The sequence below is a fragment of the Oreochromis niloticus genome, linkage group LG20 (assembly GCF_001858045.2).
Source record: "Oreochromis niloticus isolate F11D_XX linkage group LG20, O_niloticus_UMD_NMBU, whole genome shotgun sequence".
In the NCBI taxonomy this organism is placed as follows: Eukaryota; Metazoa; Chordata; class Actinopteri; order Cichliformes; family Cichlidae; genus Oreochromis; species Oreochromis niloticus.
This window is the reverse complement of record NC_031984.2, coordinates 33,149,829-33,175,745: the sequence shown is the minus strand read 5'-3', so window position 1 is coordinate 33,175,745 and position 25,917 is coordinate 33,149,829. Positions and strand designations below refer to the sequence as shown.

The following is a 25,917-nucleotide window of genomic DNA, read 5'->3' as shown; positions in this document are numbered from 1 at the left end:
TTGTCAGAACAGGTTTAATCGTTTCTTGCGTGTATTAATTTGGTGATTTATTAAATGTATAACTGTTATTCTAATCTGCCGCTGAGTCTGTTATGCTGATGAAAATGCAGAAAACACAGATCACGAACACCTGTTCAACCAATCACTTTCATTCCACTTTGATCTGTGACAAACTGACGGTTCACCTCTGTTACAGTGTTGCGTTAGACTGCTATATTTTTTTGTTCTTTATGCTGTAGATTTCCACGTCTCTGGAATAGTTGGCAGTAATAAGGATGATTTTCTGTAAAATCATATTGATATGACCCGTGACATATTCGTAGATGACCGTTAGATTAGTCAGCTGGGAAACTGGGTTAACTCAGAGAGCTGAAGATATCGTGGATATGCTGACCTCGCTCTGTGGTGTACAGGGCCGTTTACCCTCATGATTAATATTCACAATAAAAATATTAGCCGAACATCATGAAGTCTGTATGTGTTTCATAGTGTCGAACAACCTTTGTACAGTTAAAGCCAGCAGTTACTACGTGACGGAAACACCAACGTTATCTCTTTTATGCACTTATACGCAGGTCACGCTGATTACTGAACAAAAACCCAAAGATCAGCTGTTAATCGAATTTATTTGCTCTCTCTCCTCCTTAAACATGTTTTTAATGTTAGTTATAATTCAGAATTGGCGACTGAAACACGTATGACACATAAGAACATCAGGAAGTAAAAACCCGATAATTATAACCTCAGTAAAAGAAGTCGGTGTCAGCGGGGGTTATTACAGCTGTGTACCGGGGCCTGCGCTTTGTCGGTGGTAATAACAGCTCGATTGCTTGCGAGGCGAGCGGGTCTATCCCACGCTTTGCCGTGAGACTGGGCAGACATCTCCGAAATCATCGAAGCACTTTTGCAAAGAGGCTGTATCTTGACAAACCGACCAGATATCTGAGGATTAAACCACTACATTCTCGGCTAAAAAAAATATTAAAACGGTATTTGGTGACACACAAACAGGCTTTTTCAAAGTTCAGTTCTGTTAGTTTCCACATGCCGGTTGTTGTGTGCTAAAAACAATGGCCACCAGGCCAAAGCAATGGTTTTGACTCAATCAGCGTTAACCCCGCCCCCTGGGTTTGATGGGTGAGGTTGACAGATAAAATTATTTCATGGTGAGACCTGAAGGAGTCAACTGTGCCAAAATGAATTAATTGACTATGTGCACGTTAGCATATGCTACTTCCGGTGCAAAAACTCCTGTGGGGAGCTTTGTTTCCGGTGTCCTATTCGTGCGTTGTTTACGGTCCAAAACAAGTTAAGCAAATGAATGAATCAAGCGGCGATTTACATTTCTATAGATGTCTTGGGCATTTACGCAATATATCTGTAAATGATGTTCATGGACTTGTCGATATTTTGCCCCCACGCCTCAGAGCAAAAAAGAAAAGGGATTCAAATGTTATATTTCTCAGCTGTCCCTTGTTTATTGCGGGTGTTATGTTCTAAAAATAACCAGCGATAGGTGAAATCAAGTAGCCAATTTTATTTTTTGATGCGTGGACATCGTGGACATCCAGTACTGCACTTCAGAGTCACACTGCTAGCAATCGATGCAGCGATTCTGTACTGTACAGGAGAGACGTCACGGAGGAGATCGTCTGCAGCAATCAGGACGCAGGACACAATGTGACGTAAAAATAAGCATGAAAACTTGCACTAAAAAATCCGCAAAACAGCGAGGTGAAAGGTGAACCACGTTATAATGAGGGACCACTGTAATTTTGAAGGTAAATCACAACATACCCTTCATACATACTAATGTATAGAAACCCTCACCAGCAATCGTTCATTTTTTGTGTGGCTTTTTTCACGGTTTGTTAACATGCTGTGTAGGTGTGGACATAACGGGAAACATCTGTGACTGTTGTTCATCTGTAGTTTGAATGCTGAACATTTGCCTGTTTAAAGAATAAGACCAGTCACTATACAGAGATGTGCTTCTGAATGTGGACGATGTGTCTTATGCTGCAGTGATGCAGTTCTGCTTGTGTTGAGTGATGCAAACAACCGATCGATCTAAACTCTTTAAACGTCAATCACGTGGTTACCGGCTACCGGCGAAAATAATGGAGGAAATCGGGACGGTAAGCCAATTTCTGTCTTAGCGCATTTGCGCTGCTGTGTGTTTTTGTGGTCTTCTTTTGCGGCTAATTCAGTGAATTTTGGTCTGATCGTGGTGAAACTTGGTGTGTGGAGTCAGTGATAGCTCTGGGAGCTAACCAGCCTATCTTTAACCGGTTACATGAAGTCTGAAGAATTTCTGGTTCGGTTTTGTTTGTTTAGCGGACTTCTGCGCATTTACGTAACTGCTCGTTTAATCGCGGCTTATTTTCGGTGTGTTTGGTGGTTGTAGAAATGGTTTATATGACATTTTAGCTGAGATTCTGAGGTTTCTGTGGATACCACACATGTCTGGACTTATATTTCTCAACCCGCGTTATAACCGATTAAATGTGATCTCCTCCTTTTTGCCTCCGGTATCGGGGGCGTGGGGCTTAAGTGGTTAAACGTCAACATCTATCATTAGATTTTTTGTGACACAACAGTGGTGAGTGTTCCCACCTTCTGCTCTTTGGAACTTAACGCAATCTTTCCGTTTTCGAGTTTTGGACATGATTTTGGAGTATATCTTCGCAGTACCGATTTACCGCAAAGTAAAGCTACCGGAAATGTACAACCCCACATCCAGCCTCAAACCAGGAAGTTAGCATTTTCTCGTGCACATAGTCAATTAAATACACCATTAAATAATTATTTAAATGTGGCAATAATTAATTAAAATGTGAAATAAATAATTAATTAATTAAATGTGGCAATAATTAAATGTGTCATTAATTAATTAAATATGTCAATAATTAAATGTGTCAATAATTAATTAATTACATGTGTCGTAAATATTCATGTAATTAATTATTTCCGATTTTAATTAATTATTGCCACATTTAATTAATTATTTAATGGTGTATTTAGTTAATTCATTATGGCAGTCCTGGCGTTCCATAGCTTACGATCTGGGTTTTCAACGATCATTAAAGATGACTGAGCCGATTATTAGCACCTCCCTCGTGCTTTACTCTCGCGCTGCTCCGTGTGGCAAATCGAGCGCACCTCTCTGCGTTTCGAACACGCGTCACAAGAGGACCCGAGGGAAGCTCGGAAAGCTAAGCAGAAGTTATTTGGAGAGGAGAGGATAATGGCTGCTGAAGAAAGAATGCCGTTGGTTGAAAAGAGAGGTAAAACGACTTCAGTGGTGTGGAAACCAATGTTCCCTGTAAGCTGCGCACGTGCGCAATTGCGCACTGCTGGCACGGTCTCTGCGCACAGAAAATCTGCGTTGCGCACAAAAAAAATCTAACCTGAATTGAAATTAAAATTAAAACTTTAACAATTCTGTTTTGCAGTGTTAGTCAGTAAGTGACTGGCTGCTCCTGTATGGGATTAGAACCATGCCACCTTATCCCATAGTCCAGCCAATAATGCGATTCACATTCGTATATACGCAGCCATTCAGCGTCGCTGACAGGCTATGACAGCGTCCTTATATGCCGACACCGGTGTTTTAGCTAGCAAAGCGGCGTGGCTGATGTGCAGTGAAGCCACATTAATGACAACGTGTACAACCATTGGAGATGTGAGCAGGACAGACGGAACAATTGACGGAAAAAGTGTGGACTTTATACCAGTTTTTGAATTGTGTTGATAGGCCACGTAAAACCAGACTTATGATAAAAATATATGCAATGTTTGGTTTTCTTCCTGAATACTATCTTTGTTTATATTTACTGCAGGAAGAAACGGTAAAAACGGCGTTTTATAAGGAAAACGCTCGAAAGCACTCTCCGCCTGTGAGCAAAAACAAAACCAAAAAAACCCCACCCTTTCCTATTGGTCGAAAAAGTACCGTGTCGACCAATCAAAAAATGATATGGCAACGTGGCATCTAGTTGTTAAGAAACGGGGGGAAGTTTTAGGAGTGACGGCGGTGTTCTGAGATGTGAGAGATTTGAGACGTTTAGCGCAAATCTTGTGTAGTTAGTGTGTAGTGTACTCAATAGTTTTGTTGTGTGTGTCAGAACAATGAGGCGGCTGCTGAATGTTACAGGTGTTACAGGAGTGATACAGCTCCTGTTGTCAGGCCTGCAGGTATCAGGCTGTTGTTCTCCTTTATCTCATAGGGGACAGAAATTATTTTTTGGAGTGGCACAAATAATTTGTGTGGCATCAGATTTGATGCAGAACAGCTGATTGTTCTGTAAATAGTTTGAAATGTTTATTTTAAAAAATGCCTTGGCTGCATTAAAAAAAAAAAAAAGCTGCAAAAAACTTTGTTGTTTGCCAAACTGAGTTACTTTTTTGAAGTAGTAACTATATAATTAATTGCCCAACATTGGTCATTATATGCTGTATTTTGCAGACAGAGAGTTACAGGACTCTCTCCCAGACCACAGACTCATACTCATAATACAAGTCAGAGCTTTATGAAAAAAAAGAAAAGAAAGAAAGTTGTGTTTTCAAAATTGGAGTTCAAGTTATTTTTACTTTCAATAGTGTTAACATACTACACAGGTCATGAACAGGATTTTTTAAATTTTCATTGTAAGTGGGATAAAGCAGTTAATTAAAAGTAGTCTAACATAAATGTAAATGCTGTAATTTGATTATTTTAATAAACCATGTAACTTGGATGGATTAGATGCTGGCGTGACCACAGTGCACACGTTTGATGTCGCTCACAGTGGTCCAAGGGACTGCTCAGGGAGTTTGTGTGTTCGTTCAGACACATGAAATATTTGAGGGAACATTGGTGGAAACATTATGGGTTCGCGGAGTCAGACGTGGATCAAATATTGTGCAGTATTTTGAAGTTCACTAAACATAGATGTTTACATTTTTCATTTATTTTTTTATATTGCAAACATTTGCACTGTAATCAGTATTTGCACACTATTTTATATTATTTTTTGACAATCTTTAAAGCCATTATTCAATACATTGTTATTGTTAAATAAATATCGTCAAATAATCGAGATCTGTGAAAATAATCGTGATTATCATTTTTGCCATAATTGAGCAGCCCTAGTTAAAACTACAAAATCTACTCAGAACTGATGTATATTTACACTTTAATGCATCAAATATTTGAAATAAAAAAAATAAAAATAAACTGTGTTTACTTGCTTACATTTTGCTTTTTATGCTTTGCCATTCAGTTTGTTTTTATGTCTTGACCCCTGTACAGCTTGCGTTTATTAAATACCCTTGTTCAGTGTTATGATAATATTGTATGTTTAATATAAACGATTTACTGGCTGTGTTAGCAGTGCAGAAGTGAATGATTACATGACCCATTGATGGCATGTTTGCTTGTTTTGTTTGTTTGTTTTTTATTTAAAAGGAAAGTACAGGACTCAACTGTGGGACAAGCAAACCGGCTCCTTCCTCCCAGCCACCCCTGGTCTTGGGATGCATGTGGAGATCAAGGATCCAGACACAAAGGTAAACACATGAGAGATAATTTTCCATGGAGTGAACTCAAAATGGTTACAAATGAATGTGCTATGTTCCACAAGTGTAAACTAAGATTTGCAAAATGGTACAATTTGGTTGTATTTTTGAGTAGTCAAAAATACTGGTGTGCTCTGATCCAAATCCAAAGCAATTTGAAAACACGAAAGACAATTTTACAAAATACACTTAAGAAAATTTTTGCTTTCATAAACCTTACATATGTTTGTTAGTCATTAATCTAAGATGAATGCTATTCTGTTGTGTTGTGAGAATGGTATGGTGATTCAGATGTAGTTATCCCACATTACCTGAATTATATCTATATTTAGATTATACAGCAGATTAGTTATCTTGTACTCACTTCAGAGGATGAGCCAGAGGGATGGCTTATCATGCTGTTCTCTCATCCGCAGAGGCATACTAATTGGCTGTTTTTGTAGCAGAAGACCATCCACCAGGAAGCAGCAGCATATTTGAACCATATATTAACCTCCATAGATTACTGTAAAGGATCTGTAAGTGAAGGGTGACGAGATTTCTTTGTTCATTTAGAAAACAAAAATGTCTGTGATGTTTGAAATAATACAGAAATTCACAAGATTGCCAGATCTTCCAGTTTTCCAGAAGACCTGAACGCTGTTTACGTTTGTGCATCTGTTCTAAGCTGACACTGAAAAGAGTCCCAAAACCCTGTGAGCATCTCTGACTTGATCTGTGGAGGAAGCCTTTTGAAAGCAAAAATCATACAATTTATGTAGCTGAGCTTAAAAATGTGCATAAATGATGAGTATTTATTTAGGTTTGGATATATGCATTTGCAAAAGAGTGGAAAAGGAATGGAGGCCGTAGTTGTGAGTACACACACACATTTGTTAAATCTCAGTTTACCCTTCTGGGTTATAGCATACACTTTTGCAACCCTTTTGATACCAATTTAGCTCCATAGTTTTCTAATACACACCTGCACATGGAACATATACATTAAATCTAAGCATTTGCTGCTTACACATTCCCCAGATCATCCTTTCACGTCAGTATGGATCAGATGGACGGTTCACATTTACCTCCCATACACCTGGAGAGCATCAGATCTGTTTGCATTCAAACTCTACCAAGATGGCTCTATTTGCAGGGGGAAAACTGGTATGTACAGAACTACACCTCTGACTTTTTGAACTGCCCGACTGCTTTCCATTTAAAATAATTATCATTTGTTTAACAATAATTGAGTAGTGTTGGGCAGAGTATAAATGTTTAAAATGTACATTAAATGAGTGGTTTAAAAACTAAACTACCAAAAAGTAGTTGATAAATTGTTAAAAAAAGAATCAAAAAGTGTGATGTTAGTCAAGTGTAGTGTATAAATGGTTAAAACAGGTAGAGATTATTTATATTTGAGCAATTTCAGTTGTTAAGTTTGAAATTGCTAGCTACAAGTAGCTGATAAATGAGCTGAATACCCACAGAAACTAAAATGAATGGCTAATTTAAATAATTAAATGATTAAATTAAGTGATTCAAAAAGATTGTTGATAAATTAGGTCTTAAAGTAATGGTAAAACCCTAGCTACATAAGGGTAAGTTTATAACTGATAAATAATCCTTGTAATATGAAGTTGACCTTGTCACCTAAAAATGTAAAGTTACCCGATTTCTTAAATGAAAACTCAGTCACCCTTTGAAGTATTTGACCTACACATCAGTGTTAGTTAAACAGGATAACACATTTACTTGTGCCTAAAAACGTACATTTCTCCAAAAGTCTAAGACTGAAGGTGAGTTAACTCTACAGGCAATGAAACTACAACAGTGGCAGCCTACCTTAACAATGCTGTTTGATCAGCAGCGACTATGTAGAGCCAAGTCACTAGAAGCACAGCCTTAGATAAACTAAAATTATGGTCTCTTTTTGTATTTTTGCATTATCTATTTATTATCATACATCATAGAATTATGTTAATATATGTTTTGAACACATCAGTGAGCTTAAAAATAGTTTTCACTGATATTGTTTGTTTGTTTTAAATATGTTTTATATATAAAAAAGCCTCTTAACTTTCTGTCTGGTCTTGCACTAGTCTGCACTTCACCTCAGACTGAAGTAGCAAACAATATGCCAGTATCCAGAGAACATACTGTATGTGCTGTAAAATAACACCTATAAATATGGGTGTGTTAACTTATCCTGACTCATTACATCTGTCTTCTGGCTGAACCTAGGCAGAGCTATGCTGGAAATGACCTAAGCCCATTCTGTTCCTTTTGTTTGAGCCTCTTGGAAGGTTTTTCCACCAGATTAGCTGTGGTTCTTGAACCAGTACAGTTCAATATTCTTGGGACCTTGGTGCTAGCATATCCACTATTTTTGAGTGAAAACATCATAATCAAGGATACATTACCAACAAACAATCCCACTGATGTCATCGTTCTTCTTCTGTGGAAGGGAAACCTGCTACTTTTTGCTTCCAGACATGAGTGAAATTTTAAGGTCTAAAAAAAAAAGCATTTCTGGGAGAAAATCAAGAGTGGTTCATAGGGACAATGTGCAGCTGTACCAGATATTTTAAGTCAAAAAATTTAGTCACCATTTCCCAAATAGAACTTAGGGTTTTAGTTAGTACATCAATTTAGCTTATTCTAATGAAGTTCTTGATTTGAAGTTGACTGAAAAGCATGTAAATCTGAAGTGTCTGTTACTCTCATGTTGCAGAGAGTGCATCTGGACATACAGGTGGGGGAACATACCAACAACTATCCTGAAATTGCAGCTAAGGACAAACTCACCGAGTTGCAGCTACGAGTCCGACAGCTGCTCGACCAAGTCGAACAGATCCAGAAGGAGCAAAACTACCAGAGGGTGAGTAAAAAAAAAACACAGTTCTGTTTCATGTCAGAAGTATTGGAGTTAAAGCCACTGCAGTGACTTGAATGTGTTGGTTGTCTTCTGCAGTATCGTGAGGAGCGCTTTCGCATGACAAGTGAGAGCACCAACCAGCGTGTTCTCTGGTGGTCCATCGCTCAAACAGTCATCCTCATCGTCACTGGTATTTGGCAGATGAAGCACTTGAAGAGCTTCTTTGAGGCCAAGAAACTGGTGTAACATGATTGTGAGCAGAATCAGGAAACGACACGAGCAGACAGACTTTGCTCACCCAAACAAAGAGGTGTAGGAGGAGACACTTGGTCCTAATATTAGCCATAAATGGTACGAGCAAATCTGCAGATACAATTTTGTGTCCCGGGTAATGTGGCTTTTTCCTTTCCTTTTAGTTTTTCCACAGTAACTCAAAATGGTTTGTTGTGTAATCCTGACAACACTGGACGTGTCACTTTTCTATCTTAAAGTGCAGGAAAAAGCTTTTTTTGTGATTGTATATGAAAAAAAAAATGAGAATGCTGAAGTTGTTACAAGTATTTAATTTTGGTCATTGGTAGTATTACACATAGTTTCACACAGGTTTTGTAACTTTTAACCGTAGGATTTCAGCTGTACTCGTCAGGTACATACATTTCTGCATATACTATGAAGCCTTTGGTCCCTTTTGCACCCCTTTCAGTGCTTGACTTTAAGTCCGAGTTAGTATTTATAAGCAGCATAATAAATAGTTTGTAATTATTCCAGAGCTGTGTTAAATACACACATACAGGTATTCAAAGATTAACTCACGATATTTTGCCCGCAATAGCGTTGACATCATGATTCTGTGATATACATTAGGTTGATTTATTCAGTGAATTGTGAGTTTCTATAGCTATATTTAGCTATATATTATAATATTTATTTAACCTATTGAATATTTTAGAGCTACAGCTTTAATATTGTTTCAGGTGCTTTACAGAAGCTATACTGATATTAAACCACTTGTCGAGATAGGCTTAGTTATACTATAAACCTTTTATATGCTGCTTGTTTGTGTGAAATGAAATGTTAAAGTGTTACCATCCATCCTTCTACAGACTGTGTATTGTTTGTAGATGTATCTGTAGAGCCAGTTTATGATATTAACAACAGGAATGTGTGTATAGATACTGGCTGACCTTTTCTAATGCCTTTTACAAGGATTTAATAGTACAAGAGCCTCTACACTTATCATTCCTGACACTAGATTGTGTTTCAACAAAACTTATTTATTGAACAGTTGTGACTTTTTTTTTTTTGCTGGGCTAGAGCCAAGTTGACTCTCAAACATTAGCAGGACAGCATTTTAAGATTTCTGATCATTTCTTAAATGCAGAGCTTAGATCCAATTGCAGATCCATAGACATCATATGCACTAAAGCCTTTTCAGAAATGTTAAATTGCCACTCTGGAAATATTCTGTTTTTTACTGTGGTCCGGGTGCCTGTTTCACATGCTTAATAAAAAAAATTAAAAAAAAAGTTAAAAAGACCTTTGGCCAAATTTATTTTTTTCAGTTATTTGTGCCACTTTGTCCTAAAGAGAAGAAATACACAGCAAATGGATCATCGTTTCAACAATAAAATTTATTGCTTGGCTTTGGCTTCCCTGTGAACCAGATTCCAAACCAAACAATGCTGAAATGCCTCGGTAGGACAGTAACCACACAAAATCACAAACTGACACCCCCCCCCATGTTGACAGAATAAAACAAAAGACACACAGATCTTGTGATACCGTTAAATAAACCACTGCTACACCATCAGAGCTGCAGTGTGAAAACCTAGTCGGATGATGAAACTAAATCACCACTTTGCATAGGTTAACCCTCACATTCACCTCCAACAAAGCACCACAGCACGGACACGAGACTGCTACACAGAAACACTTCCTCAGGTTTACGCTCAGGTTTGTTAATATCAAGAATAGAGTTTTGTCACCTTTGGCACACCAAACGGAACAATATCAAACACACAATACAATGTGTCATTATAAAGGGATAAATGACTTATTTGTTAAATCAGGTCTTCGTTTCATGTGTTCAACAAAAGCAGTACACTGTGCTGTGTGGAGGTCCTGATCTGTGGGAGACACATTTCAGCACCGTCATGTGTTTGAGCGGAAAAGTAGAAAATAGAGAAGAACACAAGAAATCCAAAGAAACCTCACGCAAAAACACTGAAGTCGTTGTGTTTTCAGTAGTTTGTCTTGTATCCAGTTATCTTCACTAAAAGGTTTTCCATGAGGAGCAAGTCAGGGCACTAAAAGTTAATATCACTTGTTAAACAACGTTAAAAAGGTTTTCTAGCTCTGTGCCAAATGCCACTTTAATGCTTAAACTGCAACAAGGGCACACAAAAAGTTAGGATTAGGCAAATACAATTTACAATTAATGCAGGATTCCTCAATCCTAGCTCCACAAGGCTGTGTGGAAAAGATCTGCTTCACCACTCTGTTCGTTCTGCATGTGAAGAGCACAGCTCTTTTGTTTTTTGTTTTGCTTTTTTAATTAAAGGTATTTCAAAGAAGGAGAGGCTCCCTCTTAGCGTTCAGACACGGTGAGGTGCTGCATCTTCTTGGCGGCATCTTCTGACACCATCTTAGATGTTTTCTCTGGACTGGGAACTGGACTGGGACCGGGACTAGGACCAGGACTGGGATTAGGAGTGTTAAGTGCACTGTTGGGATACTCCCTGTTGCCGAATATGATGCTACCCACTCGCACGTTGGTGGAGCCCACCTCAATCTTTACATGTAAGCAAAGAAAAGAAAGACAACAGTTAAAAAGGAGGAAAATGGGATGTGCCGATTTAAATCAAATAGCAGCAACAATGCTGAGGAGTCTCCAGGGACAAATGTTTGTGCAGACAGATTTTCACGATGACTCCACTGATCTTTTCTGCAGTGCCGGTACAAGGCTGACATTTTTTCAATGTTCAACCTTTAGGAAATGCAATGTATGTGCTGATGTGGGGTTTGACACAGACATTCATGGCCTATAGAGGATCAGTGACTTTAATCAAAGTGCATGCTCTGAAGCAAAAGAAATTTGATTTCAGAATTTGGACACTCAGTTTTTTAAATTGCTGTTACCAGCTTCCATATAGGAGTGACACTCACCGCATGTTCAAAATCGGTGGACATACCCATACTGAGCTCTACGTCCTCCATAGGCAGCTTCAGACTGTCGCACACCTCCTGTCTCCGACTCAGCAGCATCTGTGCAGGTGTATTGTTAGGATTACAGACTGATAGAGTTTTTCATTTTTCTTAGTGCACACAAAAATGACCACAGGTAAATATAGCTGTTCTGTGATCGTTTCATACCTGGAAGTCTGGGTTGGGCCCCAGAGTGAGGTTGTAGCCATAGCGCCCAATGGTCATGAGTCCTGAGAAATGCAGGGCGGGACACTGAGTCACTATGTGCTTCACCGTGTTGACCGTATCCTCTGGCGGCAAGCCATGTTTACCTAAGACAAACATTTAACGCATTGTTCACGTAACAGCAGCAGTGTTGGTGATCAGATCGTCACACCCAAGAAGCACTCACTCTGTTCTCCGCTGGTGTTGATCTGAACCATGACCTTTAACCTCTGTGTGCTGGCTCCTCTGATGCGTTGCCACGAGCTGTTGACCCTGTCAGCCAGTTTTGCAGAGTCGATTGTCTCCACAAGGAAGAGATTCTGCACTCCTGCAGACATGAGGATGAAAGGGTGTCATGTTGTTGTATGTGTTCATTTATTCATTTAGAAATAGCTTTAATTTGGTACAGTCATGGTAAAGAGAAAGTACACCCATCAGGCTTCATGGCCCTTCCCGCACTACTTCTCAAAGATCACTGCTGATTGTCTTTCCTCTGTGGCACTGTGTTAACACACACCTGAATACTCCAAATGATCACACTGACAAAACCTCTGGATTAGAAGTACCTGACTGTTCTCTCTTTAATTACTATGGAAGCAGTAAGAGTGTACTTTTTTCAAACACTGCTTCAAACACTGTTTTGTTAAAACAGAGAATGACATGGTGTAATATGACGTGTTGTTCATCTGAGGTTCTATCTACCTAATTTTCAGACCTGCTAAGGACCAGATGTTTTTAGTTTGGGTTTTTTTAGGTTTACATAAAACCTTAGAATAACCACAAAGCACTCTGAGAGAGCATTTCCCAGGTCTGTACTTTTACGAGAGAGCTGATGGTCACTCACCCAAAAGTTTGTTGACGTTATTCTTCTGTAGATGGCCGATAAAGTGCCACTTGATTTCTGGACACGATTCTAAAATCTGGATGAAGGGAAAAGAAACACAGTCACGGTCTGCGGTGGGGGAGGAGCAATCAAATCTTCTATAATATGTGAACCTACCAGAGGATCTGAAGCTTTGTCAACAAGTTCATTAACCTAGGGAGAAATGAAGGGCAACGTCAATCATCTGTATTACTGTCCACCTTCATTCTCCTCACAGGTCATTCAGAGACGCTGGCAGTGTTGCACACTCACATAATTTTCCCCAAAGTTCCGCTGCCCTTGCTTGTAGGCCTCCACAACCATCTCTGGGGGCTTTGTCTTGCTGACAGCTACAAGGCGGGGTGGTACAGCTGGTAGTGTCTGAGGAAGGACAACACAAGCTCATTTTTCATCTGTATCAGTGAGTATCAGCAGAGGAGCTCAGTGTCTAATGCAGCATGCAAACAGAGGTCTTTTGCAGAGTGAGTCAGCCATGTCAGCATCATCCAAAACAACGATGCTTGCGGCTGCATTCAGATCCTGCTACAGATCATTCAGCTGCTCCTCATCATTTAGATAAACCAGCTCACAGCATGTTCCCACTGTCGTGCTCATCCCTCTCAGCGGTTTCTGTGCAGGACAGTGGGAACATGCTGTGACCTACATCAACCTTGATTCTATTTGAATGGAGTGACACTTGTTGAAAAGGACATCTACACTCGTGGACGTTTCCCACAGAGGTGTGGTGTAAGAAGATCAGCACCAGTCACAAAATAATGGAATGAGTAACTGACAGACATCATCTGTACCCACTAACATGCAAACACAGCCAGAGTGCGTGTACCATGCTCCCCGCACGCACTGTCACGCTGCATGCATGGGGTGTTATAAAAGTGCTGCCGCAAGCCCGATTGTCTCCCATCCAAAGGTTGAAGTGTTTGGCAGCCTTACATAACGATTCGTGCTGCCGCAGCACGTTTTTCTCAGGGCCCCAAGAGAGGAGCGAAGGCAGCGGCGCTCCCGAGCGGAGCATCCCGGCCTGCAGTTACCTTAGGCCGCCGGGCAGCCGCCTGGTTCACCCGCTCCACTACCGACTGCAAAGCCTTGGCAACTTCCTCCGACATCGCTACTTTCCACATTCTGTTAAAACAGCTATGACACAGAACGTAAAGAAACGCGTCCGCACTGACGACACTCGGCTTTCAAAATAAAAGTCCACCTGAACGTGAAGTCAGTCGTCCGGAGTGCGCCCCCTGTCGACCCGCCGTCAGCATTTGGCAATTACGGAACTGAAACCCGAGTGAGAATTCCATTCAGGCTTCAGGCCAGGTATTTAACGTCCAGGAGAAAAAACTTTTTAAAGTCATATTTAGGAATAAGGTCAGCAAAATTGTCTTTTCCGGGTTTTTCTAGATGCAGTTTTTATGTGCTGCTGACATATAAAGGACAACAGTATCCAGAGGCATTTGTAGGCTGCTGCAGTCTGGGAGACTTGCTACTGAAAAGGAATGACATGTTTTTGTGTATGTACATACAACAAAAAGTTTTATTTCGATCATGTCCTGCATTAGAAACACGTCTAAAACAATACACCCACTTTATATATTTGTCATCACTTTATTTTAAATAACAAAATTGGATGAGCATAATTTTAGTCATTTCTTCATGTAGTCTTTAGTAGTTCTCTTAAAGGAGATGTTTACTGCTTTTTGTTCCATTCTCTGTCACCATGACCTGTTTCGCTTCCTTAAGGATGACTTGTTGACAGCCACCCTTCCACTCAGACCACTTCTAACGAGTCTTTGGTGAACAGTAAATGGGTCAGTAAAGGGCCTGTACCAGATCTCTGCTGGATTTTTCTCGTATTTCTTAAGGACATGACATTCAGATACAGTTTGCCTGCTGTAGCATTTTAGGCCTGCCACTCCTTTAATCCTTCACTTGTTTGTTTTTCCCCCCAAATTTTTAAGCACACACTTGACACAATCTTATGTCAAATATTCAGTTAACAGCTCTTTGGGAATCACGTCATTGGTGAAAAAAAACACTCTTACATCTGTTAGGCTATTATCTTTGTAGATTCTGAAGCAGCAGGAAGAAATTAAATTTTTTTTTTTAAAGGTAGTGACTAAGTGCATACCTAAATTCAAGATGGATTTGGTTTTCTCCTCTCTTTTTTTAAAAGCAGGCAGGTATAAATGAGCTCAGCAGCAGCCAATCTCCAAAGAAAAACTTTTAGCTTTTGAAGAGCTTCAGAAGGCCTAGAGAACTACTTAAAAACCACTTAAAATTTCCAAGAAAATCTGTCTCTTAGTGTGGAAAATGAGAAGAAATAAGGGGGTTGCACAGTATTTTATATCAGTCCAGCTGGACTCTTTTTTTTTTTTTTTTTGTTGCGCCGACCTCCAGTCACAATTTAATCCAGTGGAGAGAGTCTCTGTGGAAGTGTATAAGACACTCAGGAAACATTACCATCATATTTAGTGTGCAGCTTCTTCTGCCTGTTGCTATAGTAACACGTTGACAGTAACAGAACAGTAACTTGTATTGTGGTAATGTGATATAAACTGAATGCAGAAAACCAATTACAAAGAAAACTGATTTATTCACAAGGTCACACATTTTAAAAGTCCAAACAAAAAGACCGTATCTATCATCTCACAATTCAAATACAAATGCTTTGTCTCTTTACTGAGGAACAAGAAAGGGACAATAATGTAAAAAAACAAAACAAAAAAACAAAATGTAGGGATCATTTTCTTCAGGTGCCTCCTCCACTCTCATACTCTCTCCAAGGCCTCGAGCATGATGATGCTGTTTCCCCTGATGACCTGTGAGAAACAATACCACACAGAGTAAACACACTGCCATCATGACAAATGTCCTAAAGGTTTTAAATAAAGCACTGAGCTCTCCAAATCTAAACAGAATTTAGTATCTTGTTTATAGAAGGTAAAGCAAACCGCTTTTCTTGACATTTTAAACCTAAATTATACTGAACAGCTGAGCACTCATTCCTGTTGTTTGTAGTTCATGGGCTGGGGAGAATGTTTACTTAGTGCATTATAAAGTAAGTAAACATTACAAAAAGCAGGCAGGCACAAACTGCCCTAACCATCTCATGATGAAATTTATATCAGTGGGACCTGAGTGGACCCTACTGGACTCGGTGACGGTATAATTCCTGCTTCAAACACAGAATGATTTTGAAATAAATGAAAATGATTTCGTGGAGCAAACAGCAGCAGATGCAGGTATAACTAATAAATAATGTATGGTCTGTGTACACAATTCCACAAGTGTGCTATCGTGCAGTCCACCAAACAGCCCCAACAGCATGTCACTGGATGTTGATGACACATGTGTCGGTCAATAGCTCATTGGTTGACAAGTGGGCCAGAACAGGGGAGGGCGCGATTGTGGAGTTCAGCGGGAAATGGTATGACACAAATATGAAAGGGAAAAAAATACAGCATGAAAAGTACAGAGTGTGACTGCAGTGGACACTTTTCGTTGTTTTTGAAAACACTGTTCACTTCAACTTGAGAACAATTGAGAACTTTATACTTGGAACAACAACAGCACATGCAAGTGTGGCCCACACACAGGTTGTAATACATATTTGTTACACTCCATCAACAACAAACACTCTCTGCAGGCAGACTGTGATTGCCCAGGAACTGCGTTCATGCTACTACTGCTCAAGTATAAAACAAGCATAACAATCTGACGCTGTTCAGGTCATGGTTAATGTTACAAAGGACGAAATACTAATAGCACATGATATGCAACCAAAATGTACAGAAATGACTCCACCAATTCTCTTTGCAAATGGTGGATGGAAATTACTAACATGATGGAAAAGCAGAGCTTTAATCAGGCACAAAATATTTATTTTATTTTGTGACGATTGTGCAGATTTCTTTTTTTGCTTTTTTTTTTTTTTTTGCTGAAACAGAGTGTGACAAAAATGCAAAGGTTTCATGTGCAAAATATAAATTTTATTAATATAAATGGCCTGTATTTGTATAGCGCTTTACTTAGTCCCTATGGACCCCAAAGCGCTTTACACTACATTCAGTCATCCACCCATTCACACACTGGTGATGGCAAGCTACATTGTAGCCACAGCTGCCCTGGGGCGCACTGACAGAGGCGAGGCTGCTGGACACTGGCGCCACCAGGCCCTCTGACCACCACCAGTAGGCAACGGGTGAAGTGTCTTGCCCAAGGACACAATGACCGAGACTGCCGGAGCCGGGGCTCGAACCGGCAACCTTCCGATTACAAGACGAACTGCCAACTCTTGAGCTATGATCGCCCCCTACCAGGAAAGATTGGGCTGTTAATGAGAGCTCTTTACTGTGTGTTTAGACTGTGGCAAATATGAAGTCTGACACCATCATAACCAGAACTCTCTGGTAAATATACGGGCTGTAGTTGAGAGGAGAGCAGACTGCTGGAAGATAAAAATTGCTGTGCTTATATTAGGCGCACAAATTTTCTTTGGTGACAATACCAAAAATTAAGAAAGACAAATTTACTGACCACCATGCCAATGGTGTTCTGCTGTCCTCCAGGGCCCATCTCCAGACAGTCATCCACCACCAGGTTCATAAAAGGGTCGAACCCACGCAGGATGCCCTGTACGTGTCTGCCTCCATTCAACTTTACTGAAAGGAGAGAAAAGAAATCAATATGAAGAATTTCACAAACTGCTCAGTTTATTTATTTTTGGGACTGATCCATCTTCAAACTCAAAGTTTAGATTGCCCACATACTACCACGAATATTTACATACAGCAAAGTAAGACATCCATATATTTATGCTATCACATAACCTAACTTTTGAGTCCACATCTGTGAAAGGTACTTGACTTACCCAGTGTTGTAACCGAGGGTTACAACAAGCTTAATTTCAAACTTTTAAAGACCATAAAGACATCTCACAATTATAGTATACTGTCAATGAAAGTCAGTAGGGATGATAAGACCTGTGCAAGTTATACAATATATCAACATCTGCATTTCTAGCAGTACTTCCCAGCAACACAACACGCTGCGCGTATTAAAATAAATGTCCCCCCATGTGTGCTGCCTGCACTACATGTCTACCCTTTGTTATGAGATCCTGTACAAACAGTGAGCAGAGGTCATCGAAGAAGGCTTTGTGTACCAGGTGAAAACTGAAAGGTAATTACTGAAATTATTCAATAACTATGTTTTGATATTTCATGCTGTTGCTTAAAAACAACGAAACACAGGAACAGATTCACTCTTAACATTCTGGGTGCTTTTGAATCTGTGCTTGGAGTCATACTCACATGAAAGCTTCTTGTCCATGAACCTGGAAAAGAAAACCATCAGCATCGGTTACATGGTCACAGTTTCTTCACAAGTCGGTCTGGCAGCCTAGCTAATGTTAGCTTGTGGCTATTACAAACAATGTACCAGAGCTGCTATGCGGGAAACAAGAAACAGGTACAAAATAACCAGTGCGCGTTTATTTATCAAAGATCACTGACTTACTTCTTCAGCTCGGGTGGGTGTGCTTTGCTCATTTTATCTGTATTTTCTGAAAGTCGAAGAACTCGTTCGCACTCTTTTCGTTTCACGAAACCGCGGAAGGAAAGCGTGCGCCGACAACCGGAACTTCATTGGTGAACTCTCATACTGGACCTTCTGCTTTTTCCTCACAGCGCCGCCATGAGAACAGGAGGAAGGAGAGCCGGCTAGCTTTGAATTATATATATTAGTGGAAGAAATATTCAAATCATTTATTTAAATGCAAATATGTTGTGTATTCAGAGATGCTGTTCTGCATACCTTGGTTGTAACAAGTGGTAATTTGAGTTACTGTTACAGTCTGGCCTGATGAAGCACGACAACAAAGCATTTTCACCCAGAGAATTTTTTTTTTTCACTTACTGGATGTTTTCTCTTTTTTAGACCATTCTTTGTAAAACCTCGTTTATGGGTGGGTGAGGAAAATCCAGTGGATGAGCAGTTGTTTTGGTTTTTTTGCTATAAGACCAGGGGACCGTTCTTCGTACCTCGCTAAGTAAGTTAGCCGGATTTGATTGTTGACGATTTCGCGTGATCTTGGATCGTTCGGTTCTCCGAAGCTCATCTGGGACTTGCTGTCATAGCAACAGATCCGTAAGCGTAAACCTGCTCGGGAGCAGGTTTACTTTATGTAAACAGGATTAGATCGCGGCCACTCAGGTATGTCCGCTGCATGTACACGAAAGCAACAGCGATATTTCACCACTGTTTCTCCATAAATAAATATTATCAATGTAACTAAAGATAATGCAGTAGTTGATTCTTTTACTGATTGCATACAGATACATACAGGTCATTTCCTAAGAAAAAGGGAAATGTACTAGTAATCATTCTATTACACGTATTTGATTATTTCAGATGTAATTCGTATTTTAGAGTAGTAATAGTAAATTACTTCGTGTAATCAAGATGAGAGACCACGGCTATAAAAGCGAAGGTGGATTTGGGAAGTCTGTCGCAGCCATGTCCTGTCTGTTTGTACGCGAGCAACCCATTGCGGAAGGTGCAAGATTGATAAGGAGAGTTTCCAGAATTCAGCGTATATTGCGGGATTGACAGGATCCGTCCTGTCCTTCCTCTCTCTCTCTCTCTCTCTCTCCCTATATACATATGTATACATATATGTATACATATATGTATATGTATATGTATATATATATATATATATATATATATATATGTATACATATGTATACATATATGTGTATATATATATATATATATATATATATGTGTATATATATATATACACACACACACACACACACACACACACACACACACGAGGGGGTGCAGGACCACCACCTGTCTTTATTTGCTCTGCCCTTTTCTTGGTTGCTGTTATAAACAAACAAACAGATTATTTCAGGGTCTCTTTTCAAGAGACTAAAAGCAATATAAGTGATAACTATTACCATTCTGTAGAATATTCTTATATTTCACTTTTACTTGTCCCCATGTTCTAGTGGGTCCTGTTGTGGCTCTAATGTGAAAGAGGATATAATGTAATATGATATAATAAATTATTTACGAGTTTAATTTGTCAGCAACTTTCTGCCAGCCCTCTCTCCTTGCTTTTGCAGCCTTTGCGGTGTTCCCTTGCGTTTTAATTAAACTCTGAAACTCCTGATATCCCTCAATCAAGAGTTCTTGCTCTGCTGCCGTAAAATACTGAGCGCGCGCCTTCGACATCTTCGCCGACCAATCAAAGGGTTGCCGATCAATGTTTCTACTATCGATGCGTAGCCCCTTTTGAGACACCCAGTGATCTCGCATTACTTCATCCAGCTATACTGATCGTCAACAACAGGTGTGTTCGGAGAACCGGATTAGCGAGCTCAAGGTTAGCGCGATGATTTGATCTTGGATGTGTCATTTGATCTTGGATGTAGTAAGCGAGGTACGAAGAACGGGCCCCAGGTGGGCCCAATGAGAACTATTATTTGTTGACAAACACAATGGGATATCCACTATCCATACCAAAGATCTAACTATGTGTTTGGCTATTATTTGAGGTTCAGCTGCTGGTGTAGTTTTTGTTTGAAAAAAACTACACCAGCTTTGTGTGAAAAAGTTTTTGTAACTTTAAAATTAATAGTTAGTTATGCCAATAATTAATATGAATTCATTGTCAAAGCTAACAACCGAATAAACAGTATATTTACTGCACATTTAATAATTTGAGGAAAATCATATTAGTGTAATTTATTGTTTTAATAATGAATCCAGTGTACATTATTGCATTTTATAACACTATTTTATTGTTCCTGCTTTAAGAGAAATGTGTAAGATTCATGGCCATTAGTTGTTACACTGTTGACTATGTTCAGAATACAAATGGAAGAGCTTTTAGCTGCGACCTGCAACTTCAATAATAATTTATATTATCTGAACCTAGAAACTAGCTAAAAGTCATTAAAAATAAATGTACATACATTTCCTCTTGCTAATTTCAACAGTTACCCATTAACTCTGCTGTATAGCTGCGGTAGAGCACGCAGTCAGTTTGAAACTGCGGTTTAGCTGCTCTGGAACAAACTTCTCAGATCCACAGTATGAAAAACTTCAATTAAATCACTAAAATTTCACAGAATCAGAACAGCAGCAGTGATGCAAAGAAAACATCTGACAACTGTTAAATTTTATTTGTCATCTGCAAAGAGCCATACACACCAATTTACAAAAGACCTCAGCAAAGTAGAAACTTCGAAACCTAGAAACATATCTTCTACATGTTCACAGTCGCATTTTGAAAACAGTAGTTGAAAATACTTTAGAAAAACAAAACAAAAAATTCATGTTGATTTAAGTTCATTCACCAAAGCGCACTTATTGAGCATCGCAGACACACTGAAGGGCTGCCGTCAGTCCATCTGTTTGCATAGTTAGAAAATACGACCCGAGCTCATGCAAGCTAAAAAGCAGGGCCATTATGAAAGGCATTGTTTTGGGTAAAGTTATCCATGAAAGCCAAGTTTGCTCACTGTATAGTTTACTGCAATCTTTCTTCCATGATAAAAATATTGGGAAACAGCATGTAAACAAACAATGTTACACACTACAATCTCATGCAGACCCTGGGACTGCATTTTATCTCTCGAGCAAAGAAATAAACTTCCACCCAGTGCTCTAAGTAGTGCTGCTAACACTCAGGTTTGACACACAAGACTGACAACACGACAAAATCAGACACCACAATCGATGAATAATTATTGCCAAATTTGTAAGAAAATACAGCAGAAAACATAACAAAAACTAGACAAGTAGCAAACAATTTGTCAGGCAGTGTTCTGGCCAGAATGTACCACAGTTGAGCAGACGGCCTAATTTCTCAAAAGAACAAAAAAAAACAAAAAAACAAAACAAACCCTGAGGCAAAGATAAGCTTAGCCCCACTTTGAGCATGCGAGCTAATCCCAACGTGTTTTTGGAAAATGGGGTTGATTTGAAATGAACAGCCCAAACTCTAAGCACTGCGAAGGTTATCCAAGGTCCAGGAACCTTTACACAGCTGATCTTCACCGTAGTAACAGCCATTTTCAGCTGCTCCCTTCTCACAAGGGATCGCCACAGTGGGTGACTCCACATGTTTGACTGGCAGAGTTTTATGCTCTTTTTATGGCCTCCCTAACACAACCCCAAAGGGGTTTTGTGTATCTGGCTGGAATTAAACCAGCCCAGTTGTTGCCAAGTGGTGAGACTATCTTCCAGGATCATAAGCTACCATTCTTAATTAAAAAAAAAAAAAGCAGACAATTTGTGGAATTTACCTAGTCTTTACAAGTTTTTATATCACAGAGTTGTATAAAAGTGGATACACAGACAACCACTGGTCTGAAAGAGGGATTCCTGGGTATAAAGGTTTGAATACTTTGAGTGGATCAAATGAATCATAATCAAACTGTTCTGGCTTCTATAGTTTTCAATGTATTAGAGTGAAAATTTGCAGACAACAACAGTCCTTCACAGTAAAAATGTTAGCTTTATGTTCAATTTCATATCATCAATATTGCCGTAATAAAGCCGAGGCTCATCTTAAAGGCTGCTGCTAAACACATATTCTGTGTATTTCTTCTTTGTTGCATTTCACTACAATGAAACTTATTAATGCATAGCTGCTCTGCAAGACGCATCTGAGAAGATGTCCTGTTCTCAGATGTACAAACACTGATTAAACCTCCCTTTAAAGGCTGATGTGATGGATCTTAGACAAACTGATATTCACACTGTGCTTTTCAATGTGTCTTGCAGGAGAAAATAAAATTCATGTTAAAGGGCTAAATAAAAGCTCAATAAGACATTCTTTTTAACTGTTGATATGGTTTGGATAACAAAGCCCGAGCTTGGGTACAAAAGCAACATATTCTGAATGCTCAATCAGTGAACTCGTGACTCAACAAGAATTTCACAGAGATTTCATCACTCCTCTTTGTGTAACCCTTCAAGGCAAAAAGGCGGGTTGCTGACGACATTCACACTGACACGTCAGGCTTTGCCGGCTTGATGCGTGTAGCCCTCTGTCAAGCTGTCCTCCTCCACCCTGACTCGCAGGTGCTCTTGACAGTGTTCTAGGAAAGAGTCAAGTGCAGAGAACCCCTGCTGGCAGGGCACGCAGTGGTACAGCCTCTGCCTCCTGGAGCCTGGCCATTTGCACGTGTCCATCTCGGTGGTGCACACGCTGCACTGTCTCCTCTTCATGGAGGTTTGGTGGAGCTCCATGTGCTCCTTCAGCTGTTGCTGCAGAGAGAAAACCTCTGCACAGGAGGGGCACGGGAAATCTCTCTCCACCTCCTCCTCCTGAGCTTCAGGCACTTCTGTGGATCTCCCTGAAACACCTATCTTGGTCAACCGTCGAGTGACTTTCCTGGGTCTCCCTGGGCCAGCCCTGACTGTCTTAATCTCAGCGAGGCTGGTTTTGGCTTTATTTGGTCTGTTTTCTGATAGTTTGGAGGAGTCTTTGGTGGTACATCCTATAGTCTTGCTTTTGTTTTTGATAGCCGCCAAGCTCAAGGCTGTATGCTGTCTGTAGTGTGCCCTAAGCGATAAATGGTGGACAAAGACTTTTCCGCAGACCTGACAGGGATACGTGCCTGCTTTCCTCCGCTTGATGACAACTGGCCTCGGCTCTCTCCTGACATTCTTCTCTCTACTGTGCTTTTCTTTTCTGTGCACGTACAGTTTAGAGGTGCTCCTGAAAACCATGTCACAGGAGCGGCAGCTCAGCAGCTTTTTTTGAGATTTTGAACTCTTGCTTGGCTCCTCATTTACCTTAGCACTCCTTCTTTTCCTCACTTCCCCATCGGTGGCCTTTTGCTCATCCTCTGAGTGGTTGGCCTGTTTATGGCGTTGCAGTGCAGCCTCTGAGTGGAAGATTCTTGAGCAGAGTTGGCACGTGTTGATAGCTTGGCCACTGGGCCCTGGAGTATCTGAAGAATCAGAGCGAATGGAATCCCCCTCAGAAACAGGTGAAGAGTCATCAGGGAGTGTGCTGGCATCAGCTATATCAGACAGGGATGGCAGCTCATTGCAGCCGGCCTGTTGGTGCTGCAGCAGAGCCTGCTTCTGGCTGAAACCTCTCCCACATGGGGCACACGCATATGGGCTGCGGTCCATGTGATGAGGCTGGCGGTGAAGTGGCTTGTCCAGCGACCTGCCAGGATCAGAAGTGTGAGTCGTGCATGTAGAGCAGGGGGAACCAAAAAGTGACATCCCATGACAAAGCTCGCAGCGGGTGGACTCGCACTTGTGTAGCTGTAAGGATGACCTCAGGGAGAACTCCTGGCCACACGAAGGGCACCGGTGAGGCTTGGGCAGTGTGTGTTCAACTTCCTGGTGTTGTAACAGATCTGTGGCATAAGGAAAGGCGTTACCACATTCTTGACACAGATAGGTGGGCTGCTGGGGCGGACGCTGCCTCTGGGTTCGTGTGTGCTGTTTTGTCTCTGCCTTTGCGATAAAGGTGGCAAGCCTTGACAGAGTGTCTGCGGCTGAGCTGGAGCGACCGAATGACTCCTGGGACCTTGCAGTGCTCCAGCTGACTCCATCCATCCTCCTTCACCAAGCTTTCTCCTGGCTTTAATGGAGACACAAGAGGTTTGAGCAGCTAGCCTTTAATTCACTCAGACACAAGAGCTAAAAGGTTGAGGCACTGAGAAGTGTTTTGGTTGTACGCTAAATGGCACCACGCCTGCAGTCAACAGCTAGCCAAGCTCTGATAGGATGAGGGGAAACGTGCCTTCTTTTTAACTTGTTCCTCTTTTTTTGTTGACATTCTGAATTACTGGTCGCTAGGTTTTATTCTTCTATTCTATTTGGACAACACAGACTGAGACCATAGGTATCAGTTTAGTGATAAGTCTGAGCTTCTACCACAGTAAACCTTACAACAACAGAGATGCGACCACGGGATAGCTTCGTGTTTGCTAAGATTAGCTCGCTGCTAGCCCCGCTAACACGTAAGAAATGCACACTTGCGCTTGTTAACTAGCTTACCTTGGCACTCAGACAGGAGTAGTGCAGCGGCTGTATTGACGAGTGAATAGATTCAAACAGTGCGTTGCATTATTAATGGAATTCTTTAGCACAAACCACACTGGCATGACTGCTAACGTGAAAGCGAAGTTTTCTTAGCACTGGGTCCGGATCACTTCCGGAACGTCACTTACCCACTTTGCAGCTTCTGAATTCTCAGGTATGCACAGTGACTGTAGGTATGCACCTAAAATGATGCTTCTCCTCTCTCTTATCTAACCCATTTACAGTCTTGCTAGTTACAATAAAAAGGACTTTTAAACCAAAACAATGTATTAATTTTTTTTTTTTAAATTAACGCCAGTAGTTGCTGCCCCCTAATTAACTATTAAAATGACATCAAATCAAAAATGTCTCATGCCACTTTCGACAAGGGTGTTTCCAGATTCATATTGACCATGTTACAGATAGTAAATAGAACAAAGCAGGGAAGCCCCAAGGAAATCATATTTCATCAGAAATAATAGATTATAATGTAGGAAACTGGTAACGTAAGAAAAAGTTGTGCATATTTTTTAGGCGTTTATTGTTAAAATAAATTACTTATTATTTAGTTATTCTTATTGGATCATAAAATTTATTCTTTAGTGTATAACACTTCAATGTTGCTGGTGGAGATGTCTTCAATGACTTGTGATGTTAAGTAGAAATGATTGAGGTAGCGTGGTGGTCCTGGGTTTGAAACCAGGCTGGGGCCTTTCTGTGGAGTTTCCATGTTTTTCCCCTGCTTGTCTGGGTGATCCCTGTGTACTCTGGCTTTCTCCCACAGTCCAAACATATGGATGGGTTAGGTTAATTGGTCATAGGCGTGAATGTAAGTATGAATGACTGACTGTTTCTGTGTTTTAGTGCTGTGATATACTGGTGACTCGTGGAGGATTACTCCACCTTTTGCCTGGTGACCCTCCCTACTTTCCTGACTTCGAAAAATAGAAGAAAATGAATGGCTGAAATAAATTACTGTCACAAAGAAATACTTAGGCAAAATTTTAAAATTAGAGAAATAACCCAAGTAAATATAAAATGCAGTTTTTAAATGATGACTTCATTAATCAAGGGAACACAGCCATCCAAACTTACATAAAAAAGTAATTACTGCCTAAACTGATCATGCCACGTCTGGCAGGAAGAGAGA

General features: G+C 40.3%; 4 protein-coding genes and 1 long non-coding RNA gene across 8 annotated transcripts in view; 2 read left to right on the top strand and 3 right to left on the bottom strand.

Annotated features, from left to right (window-relative positions):
* tmed4 (transmembrane p24 trafficking protein 4) overlaps positions 1–9,685 on the top strand; it is a 16,062-nt gene extending 6,377 nt beyond the window's left edge. The window contains exons 1-5 of one of the 2 annotated variants that reach the window (XM_019349657.2): positions 3,239–3,287; positions 5,450–5,550; positions 6,580–6,705; positions 8,273–8,419; positions 8,513–9,685. In XM_019349657.2, the coding sequence (XP_019205202.2) occupies positions 3,248–3,287; positions 5,450–5,550; positions 6,580–6,705; positions 8,273–8,419; positions 8,513–8,662 (564 nt within the window). In that variant the 5' untranslated portion in view covers positions 3,239–3,247 and the 3' untranslated portion in view covers positions 8,663–9,685. Of the gene's footprint in view, positions 1–3,238; positions 3,288–5,449; positions 5,551–6,579; positions 6,706–8,272; positions 8,420–8,512 lie in introns of those variants that run through there. The other variant, XM_003457855.4, reaches the window with a different exon arrangement.
* A 563-nt stretch (positions 9,686–10,248) lies between these two features.
* On the bottom strand, positions 10,249–13,933 carry plpbp (pyridoxal phosphate binding protein). 2 transcript variants are annotated; one of them, XM_005462787.3, is made up of 8 exons: positions 13,736–13,933; positions 12,960–13,067; positions 12,825–12,860; positions 12,669–12,744; positions 12,012–12,152; positions 11,789–11,931; positions 11,582–11,680; positions 10,249–11,207 (listed from the first exon to the last, which is right to left on the bottom strand). In XM_005462787.3, the coding sequence occupies exons 1-8, from the start codon at positions 13,823–13,825 to the stop codon at positions 11,004–11,006; spliced, it is 897 nt and encodes a 298-aa protein (XP_005462844.1). In that variant the 5' UTR covers positions 13,826–13,933; the 3' UTR covers positions 10,249–11,003. The 2 variants fall into 2 exon arrangements, with proteins under 2 accessions (XP_005462844.1, XP_025757595.1); XM_025901810.1 differs by having other exon boundaries at positions 13,638–13,756.
* Positions 13,917–15,471, top strand: LOC112843302 (uncharacterized). Its single transcript, XR_003215556.1, has 2 exons — positions 13,917–14,015; positions 14,100–15,471. It is a non-coding gene; the product is annotated as an uncharacterized LOC112843302 (long non-coding RNA).
* Positions 15,272–18,375, bottom strand: snrpg (small nuclear ribonucleoprotein polypeptide G). Its single transcript, XM_003457853.5, has 4 exons — positions 18,216–18,375; positions 18,011–18,033; positions 17,235–17,359; positions 15,272–15,517 (listed from the first exon to the last, which is right to left on the bottom strand). The coding sequence occupies exons 1-4, from the start codon at positions 18,245–18,247 to the stop codon at positions 15,467–15,469; spliced, it is 231 nt and encodes a 76-aa protein (XP_003457901.1). The 5' UTR covers positions 18,248–18,375; the 3' UTR covers positions 15,272–15,466.
* A 2,487-nt stretch (positions 18,376–20,862) lies between these two features.
* On the bottom strand, positions 20,863–25,023 carry si:ch211-148l7.4 (zinc finger protein 43). Of its 2 annotated transcripts, none has more exons than XM_005462786.4 (2): positions 24,917–25,023; positions 20,863–24,324 (listed from the first exon to the last, which is right to left on the bottom strand). In XM_005462786.4, the coding sequence occupies exon 2, from the start codon at positions 24,297–24,299 to the stop codon at positions 22,737–22,739; it is 1,563 nt and encodes a 520-aa protein (XP_005462843.1). In that variant the 5' UTR covers positions 24,300–24,324; positions 24,917–25,023; the 3' UTR covers positions 20,863–22,736. The 2 variants fall into 2 exon arrangements, with proteins under 2 accessions (XP_005462843.1, XP_005462842.1); XM_005462785.3 differs by lacking the exon at positions 24,917–25,023 and adding an exon at positions 24,744–24,908.
* Between the last annotated feature and the right edge of the window lie 894 nt (positions 25,024–25,917).

What these genes read in the sequence shown, in the direction of transcription:
- plpbp (XM_005462787.3), bottom strand. Translation starts at nt 13,825, where the DNA reads ATGTGGAAAGTAGCGATGTCGGAGGAAGTTGCCAAGGCTTTGCAGTCG. An exon ending in ACAAAGCTTCAGATCCTCTG is followed by an intron (nt 12,745 to 12,824) that starts GTAGGTTCACAT and finishes CCCTTCATCCAG; the next exon opens with ATTTTAGAATCGTGTCCAGA. An exon ending in CAACACCAGCGGAGAACAGA is followed by an intron (nt 11,932 to 12,011) that starts GTGAGTGCTTCT and finishes TGTTTGTCTTAG; the next exon opens with GTAAACATGGCTTGCCGCCA.
- si:ch211-148l7.4 (XM_005462786.4), bottom strand. Translation starts at nt 24,299, where the DNA reads ATGGATGGAGTCAGCTGGAGCACTGCAAGGTCCCAGGAGTCATTCGGT.
- snrpg (XM_003457853.5), bottom strand. Translation starts at nt 18,247, where the DNA reads ATGAGCAAAGCACACCCACCCGAGCTGAAGAA. An exon ending in CACCCACCCGAGCTGAAGAA is followed by an intron (nt 18,034 to 18,215) that starts GTAAGTCAGTGA and finishes TTTCTTTTCCAG; the next exon opens with GTTCATGGACAAGAAGCTTT. An exon ending in AGAACACCATTGGCATGGTG is followed by an intron (nt 15,518 to 17,234) that starts GTCAGTAAATTT and finishes TGTTTCTCACAG; the next exon opens with GTCATCAGGGGAAACAGCAT.